Source organism: Salvelinus sp. IW2-2015, linkage group LG3, assembly GCF_002910315.2.
Source record: "Salvelinus sp. IW2-2015 linkage group LG3, ASM291031v2, whole genome shotgun sequence".
Lineage (NCBI taxonomy): Eukaryota > Metazoa > Chordata > Actinopteri > Salmoniformes > Salmonidae > Salvelinus > Salvelinus sp. IW2-2015.
In genome coordinates this window covers 14,918,032-14,925,292 of record NC_036840.1, presented here as the reverse complement: position 1 = coordinate 14,925,292, position 7,261 = coordinate 14,918,032, and the positions used below count along the sequence as shown (strand labels likewise).

The 7,261-nt window shown below is 52.8% G+C and overlaps 1 protein-coding gene across 1 annotated transcript; it reads right to left on the bottom strand.

The window, feature by feature from the left end:
- Positions 1–634: 634 nt before the first annotated feature.
- On the bottom strand, positions 635–5,402 carry LOC139029474 (putative uncharacterized protein ENSP00000383309). Its single transcript, XM_070449522.1, has 2 exons — positions 5,222–5,402; positions 635–2,193 (listed from the first exon to the last, which is right to left on the bottom strand). Exons 1-2 carry the CDS (start codon positions 5,400–5,402, stop codon positions 635–637), a joined length of 1,740 nt encoding a protein of 579 aa, XP_070305623.1.
- Positions 5,403–7,261: the final 1,859 nt, after the last annotated feature.

The window sequence follows — 7,261 nt, the reverse complement described above, 5'->3', positions numbered from 1 at the left end:
TTTTCTCCATGTGTAACTCTGTGTTGTCTGTTCAAACTGCTATGCTTTATCTTGGCCAGGTCGCAGTTGCAAATGAGAACTTGTTCTCAACTAGCCTACCTGGTTTAAATAAAGGTGAAATAAAAAAATAAAAAAAGAGACTTGCAGCTGTAATTGCTGCAAAAGGTGGCTCTAACAAAGTATTGACTTTAGGGGGTGAATAGTTATGCACTCTCAAGTTCAGTTTTTTTTGTCTTATTTCTTGTTTGTTTTCATAATAGAATATTTTGCATCTTCAAAGTGGTAGGCATGTCTATTTTTTTATTTTTATTTTTTTATCCCATTTTCTCCCCATTTTCGTGGTATCCAATCGCTAGTAATTACTATCTTGTCTCATCGCTACAATTCCCGTACGGGCTCAGGAGAGACGAAGGTCGAAGCCATGCGTCCTCCGAAGCACAACCCAACCAAGCCGCACTGCTTCCTAACACACGCGCGCCTCCAACCCGGAAGCCAGCCGCACAATGTGTCGAGGAAACACCGTGTACTGTCCCCTTCGTTAGCGTGCACTGGCGCCGCCCGCCACAGGAGTCGCTGGAACGCCGTCCGGCCAGCCAAACCCCCCCGGCCAAACCCTCCCTAACCCGGACTGACGCTATGCCAATTGTTGCGTCGTCCCACGGAACTCGCGGTTGCGGCCGGGCTGCGACAGAGCCGTGGCGCAACCCAGAGACTCTGGTGGCGCAGCTAGCACTGCGTGCAGTGTCCTTAGACCACTGCGCCACCCACCTGACTGGCGGGCGGCTCTGCGTGGCCTGCTCCTGACTGGCGGGCGGCTCTGGCTGGCCTGACTGCGCGGGCGGCTCTGGCTCGTTCCTGTCGGCGGCGGTCTGGGCGGCTCTGCCTGGCTGGCGGCTCTGGCGGCTCCTGCCTTGGCTGGCGGCTCTGGCGGCTCTGACTGGCTGGCGGCTCTGGCGGCTCCTGACTGGTTGGCGGATCCTGACTGGCTGCGGCTCTGGCGGCTCCTGACTGGCTGGCGGCTCTGGGCGGCCCTTGACTGGCGGCTCCTGACTGGCTGGCGGCTTCTGGCGGCTCCTGACTGGCTGGCGGCTCTGGCGGCTTCCTGACTGGCAGGCGCTGGCTGCTCCTGCTGGCGCGCTGCTGGCTGCTCCGACGGCGGCGGCTCTGGCGGCTCCTGACTGGCGGGGTCTCTGGCGGCTCCTGCCTGCTGGCGGCTCTGGCGGCTCCTGACTGGCTGGCTGCTCCTGGCGGCTCCTGACGGTTGGCGGCTGCGTGACGTGCTTGCGGCCTCTGGCGCTCCTGACTCTGGCTGGCGGCTCTGGCGGCTCGCTGACTGGCTGGCGGCTCTGGCGGCTCCTGACTGGCGGCGGCTCTGGGGCTCCTGACTGGCGGGCGGCTCCTGGCTGCCCCTCGCTCTCACCTGCGCGCTGCGCGCCCCTGGCGGCGGTCTACTGGCACACCTGACTCGGCGGCGCTCTGCGGCTCGCCTGACTGCGGGCGCTCTGGCGGGCTCGGGACAGACGGGCGCTCTGGAGCCGGGAGACAGGCGGACCGGGCCGGGGGCGGCACCCTTCTGGACGGCTCGGACAGACGGGCGGCTCTGACGGCTCGGGGACAGACCGGGCGGCTCTGACGGCTCGGGGACAGACGGGCCTGGCTCTGAACGGTGCCTCGGGACAGACGGGCGCGTCTGACGGCTCGGACAGACGGCGGCTCTGACGGCTCGGGACCGAACGGGCGGCTCTGACGGCTCGGGACAGACGGGCAGGGCGGCTCGGGAGGCTCGGACGACGGGCGGCTCTGACGGCTCGCGGCAGACGGCGTGCTCTGACGGCTCGGGACAGACGGGCGGCTCTGACGGCTCGGAACAGCGGGCCGGCTCGACGGCTCGGCGACAGACGGGCGGCTCTGACGGCTCGGGACAGACGGGCGGCTCTGAGGCCGGACACGGCGCTCTGACGGCTCGGACAGACGGGCGGCTCGACGGCTCGGAAAGGCGGCTCTGACGCTCGGGCAGACGGGCGGCTCTGACGCGCGCTGGGCAGAGCGGATGCAGACGGCGCTGGGCAGACGGATGGCTCAGACGGGCGCTGGCGGATGGATGGCTCAGATGGCGCTGGCAGGCCAGGCAGCTCAGCAGGCGGCTGGCAGACGGGCAGTGCAGGCGGCGTTGGGCAGACGGCCGACTCTGACCTGCTGAGCGCACAGTAGGCCTGGTGCTGGTCCCGGAACTGGTGGTACGGACTGGAGACACGCACCTCAAGGGTAGTGCGGGGAGCAGGAACAGGCACACTGGACTCTCGAGGCGCACTATAGGCCTGGTGCGTGGTACCGGCACTGGTGGTACCGGGCTGAGGGCACGCACTCAGGGCGAGTGCGGGGAGAAGGAACAGTGCGTACAGGGCTGGAGATGCACAGGAGGCTTGGTGCGTGGTGCGCGAACTGGAGGTACTGGGCTGGAGACACGCACCACAGGGAGAGTGCGTGGAGGAGGAACAGGGCTCTGGAGACGAACTGGAAGCCTGGTGCGTGTGTAGGCACTGGTGGTACTGGCTGGGCGGGGAGGTGGCGCCGGATAGACCGGACCGTGCAGGCGTACTGGCTCCTTGAGCACCGAGCCTCCCAACCTTACCTGGTTGAATGCTCCCCGTAGCCCGACCAGTGCGGGGAGGGGAATAACCCGCACTGGCTGTGTTGGCGAACCGGGGACACCATACGTAAGGCTGGTGCCATGTACACCGGCCCGAGGAGACGCACTGGAGACCAGATGTGTTGAGCCGGCTTCATGCACCTGGCTCGATGCCCACTCAGCCCGGCCGATACGTGGAGCTGGACTGTACCGCACCGGCTAAGCACACGTACAGGAGACACCGTGCGCTTTTCCGCATAACACGATGTCTGCCGTCCCGCCTCCACGGTAAGCACAGGAAGTGGGCAGGTTTCCTACCTGACTTCGCCACACTCCTCTTTAGCCCCCGCCCCCCCCCCAAGACATTTTTGGGGTTTCTTCTCGGGCTTCCAGCCACGCTTCCGTGCTGCCTCCTCATACCACCGCTCCTGGGCTTTAGCTGCCTCCATCTCTTCACGAGAGTGCCGATATTCTCCAATGTGAGCCTAGTGTCCTTTTCCCTCCAGAATTTCCTCCCATGTCCAGGAGTCCTGTGTAGTGGGCCGCTGCTGCTGCTGTTGCCCGTAGCCACGCTGCTTGATCCAAGATTGGTGGGTGGTTCTGTAACGGCAGCCTTCCTCCTCTTCATCTGAAGAGGAGGTGTAGCAGGGATCGGACCAAGACGCAGCGTAGCTCGTGTTCAACATGATTTTAATAAACAAGACAAAACTGTGAACACTTACAGCCCTATCTGGTGCAGAGAAAACACAGAGACAGGAAACAACCACCCACAAAATCCCAACACAAAACAAGCCACCTATATATGATTCCCAATCAGAGACAACACAAAACATCTGTCTCTGATTGAGAACCATATTAGGCCAAACATAGAAACAGACAAACTAGACACACAACATAGAATGCCCACCCAGCTCACGTCCTGACCAACACTAAAACAAGCAAAACACACAAGAACTATGGTCAGAACGTGACACCTGTCTAGAATACATAATGGTTTTATTGTGAAGGTGTAGGCTATATTACATGGATTTATTAGACTTCTTAAAGTGTAGATGTTCCAAAGGTCTGCATCAGTGGCTTGTAGGCTATGCATGGAGCTAGGATGTGTGGAAGCCACATCGGGGACGCAACAGCGCGTGTCCTTATCCAAATCCGAGCTGCATATTGAAGGTATTGGAAGAACTGTCCATATTTACTTTTCGTCAGCCAACAAGATGAGTGGGCCTAACGAACAGCTAAAGCATTAGCCTATGTCAATCTACTATCCCCCATAATACAAAATTTGACCTGTTCTATTATGTGGGAGAAATAAATATTCCAAACATAGTCTGGGACAGTTGTGGGATGCGATAGATCCCAAATGAATACAACCACTAGCATAAAAAAATGTTTTAAGCAATGAGCCTGACGCTACAGTTGAGAACATTTAGCTTGAAACGTTTTTAAACAATTAGACTAGTTCTTCACATCATAAGCGCAGCAATGTGCCGAATGCTCCATTAGGAGGAAAACACCATTCTAAAAAGTGACCACAAATGCGATTATGCATGCCTCAAGCTGGGCATCATTCACAAGTGATAGGCTAATATTGTCACCCATCAAACTATTCTTGATTTAATCTTATATTTATATATACTAAATAATACGTGTGTGAAATTTGTTTTTATTTAGAATGGACCATTATCATGCACCTGTCTCGAAACAGGGGCAGCGGAAAAGAATACGTCATCTATGCACTTAAATAGCAAATGGAGGACGCTTTTCCCATGGTTAAGGGTCTCCTGACCCCTCCTGCCTCAGCCTCCAGTATTTATGCTGCAGTAGTTTATGTGTCGGGGGGCTAGGGTCAGTTGGTTATATCTGGAGTACTTCCCCTGTCTTATCCAGTGTCCTGTGTGAATTTAAGTATGCTCTCTCTAATTCTCTCCTTCTCTCTTTCTTTCTCTCTCTCGGAGYACCTGAGCCCTAGGACCATYCGTCAGGACTACCGGGKATGATGACTCCTTGCTGTCCCCAGTCCACCTGGCCTRGCTGCTYTTCCAGTTTCAACTGTTCTGCCTGCGGTTATGGAACCCCTACCTGTCCCAGACCTGCTGTTTTCAACTCTTAATGATRGGCTATYAAAAGCCAACTGACATTTATTCCTGATTATTATTTGACCATGCTTGTCACTTATGAACATTTTGAACATCTTGGCCATGTTCTGTTATAATCTCCACCCGGCACAGCCAGAAGAGGACTGGCCACCCCTCATAGCCTGCTTCCTCTCTAGGTTTCTTCCTAGGTTTTGGCCTTTCTAGGGAGTTTTTCCTAGCCACCGTGCTTCTACACCTGCATTGCTTGCTGTTTGGGGTTTTAGGCTGGGTTTCTGTACAGCACTTCGAGATATTAGCTGATGTACGAAGGGCTATATAAAATAAACTTGATTTGATTAATATTCATGCCAGCCAGGTAGGCTATACTCCTCTTGTAAAGAGAAGCAATGTACTTAATATCCACACAAAAATTTCTGAGTTAAATAATGTACTTCATTTGGGCCTCCCGAGTGGTGCAGTGGTCTAAGGCACTGCACCGCAGTGCTAGCTGCGGCACCAAAGCCTCGGGTTTGATCCCAGGCTGTGTCGCAGCCGGCCGCGACCGGGAGACCCATGGGGTGGCACACAATTGGCCCAGCGTCGTCCAGGTTAGAGGAGGGTTTGGCTGGCAGGGATGTCCTTGTCCCATCGTGCACTAGCYACTCCTGTGGTGGGCCTGGCGCAGTGCACACTGACATGGTAGCCAGGTGCACAGTGTTTCCTCTGACACATTGGTGCGGCTGGCTTCCAGGTTAAAAGTGGGCATTGTCAAGAAGCAGTGCGGCTTGGTTGGGTTGTGTTTTGGAGGGCGCACAGCTCTCAACCTTCGCCTCTCCAGAGTCCGTACGGGAGTTGCAGTGATGAGACAAGACTGTAACTACCAACTGGGGAGAAAAACGGGGTAAAAAAATGTATAAATAATGTACTCCATACATTGTTTGTGCATTGGGGCACACTGCAACTGATACACTGCAACCTCCGAAACACTCTACATAAATCTACCTTAGGATGTCAAAGCAGATGGCATGACTAGAAATCTTAAGCTGTTATTATAAAGTATTAGCGCCTAATGTGATGTGTGAAAGAAAGACATCTTCCAATCCACTTTTTTTCTGTCTAAATCTTCAGGTTTTTAGGTTTCTAGTCAGCATGGAGCCTACTTTGGCTGTGATTGGTGGAGCCATGAAGTCCCAGGCATCTTTGTTTGAATCAGTTCTGTCCTGCGATGTTGGCATTGTTCGTGCAGTGTTAAGTTTGTCAACAAAAATAGTGACTAAAACATTTGTCAAACACCTATTTTTCAGTGGCAATTGACCAGACTATAACTGACTACACAGAACCAGAAATTATTATAACTTAACAAAAATATTTTAATTTCAGTTGACTAAATTGAGATGAGACACAATTATCTCTGTGACTAAAATCTGACTACTAAGGTGACTGGACAAGAGTTTTTGAAGAGATTGAGAGCTTTTCAGTGATTAGAACAATTTATATTAGCAGCACAGATGCGCAGCACAGTTTTGTTCAGCATTGGGAAGGACCGGCAAACYCAGCCTATATAAACTGGTGAGCTGCTGGGGAGCAAGCAATGAGTGTAGGTAGACAGGCTAAGCTCTGGCTCCGGATCCACCTCCGATTATACACATCACACAGGCGACTCTTTCTTTAGCTAACCAGTCACCACCAGCCTTCTAGTTAGCTACCCTTTGCCTGGTTAAGAAACYCAAGCTGCTTTACGAAATAAAAAAATATAGTTGAACAACAGTCTAGCTATGTTTTTCTCTTCATTGAGTAGGCTATAGAAAAGTGGTCTGTTTTTGAATTTGTAGTCTTGTTCAACCCTCCCACTTTCCCCACTGGATTTCATTTACAGGTTCTGTAGCCGACGTACCCAAGTCTCCCTCTTTTCCTCAAGAAAATGGCTTGATTCTAGTTCAAAAGACATGACTCACACAAGCGGCGCTATGTTTTTTCTTTCTATTATGCTTTGCGGGCTGCATTTTACCTTCATAAAACATACAGTATTGCGCTGGCTGTTCTAAAACTAGGCTATTTGCGGTCCGGACCGTTAACCATTTGTCAACCTACACCTTGTTCAGTCAAGTTACCTCATTAGCTAGCTATAGCTAACAACCTGGGGCACGTTCAGCAGGACACAACATTTTGGAACGTTCAGATAGAAATATGCTATGAAGAATAAACATGCCTCTGACATGTTGAATAAGGAATAATGTCGGCTCTAGTCATCGAATTCAAAACATTCAAAAWGTTTTTAAACTGAGTGTGGCCTTGGTAACATTACCAGTAGCCTATATGCAAACATTTGGTGGCACAGAAAGAAAGGAAAAGGGATAGCAAACTATTTATTGACTAAATTCCTCTTGTCACTACGCTGTATCTGAACTTTATTTTGAGTTAATGTGGAGCCAGTGATTCKYACTTGAGCACTTGGACCAGGACTCGAGCACTGGGACTCGGACTTCAGCCGTAGGGACTAGTGACTCGACTTGTGACTCGACCAATGGGGATTCAGACTTGGACTCGGCCTCGAGCA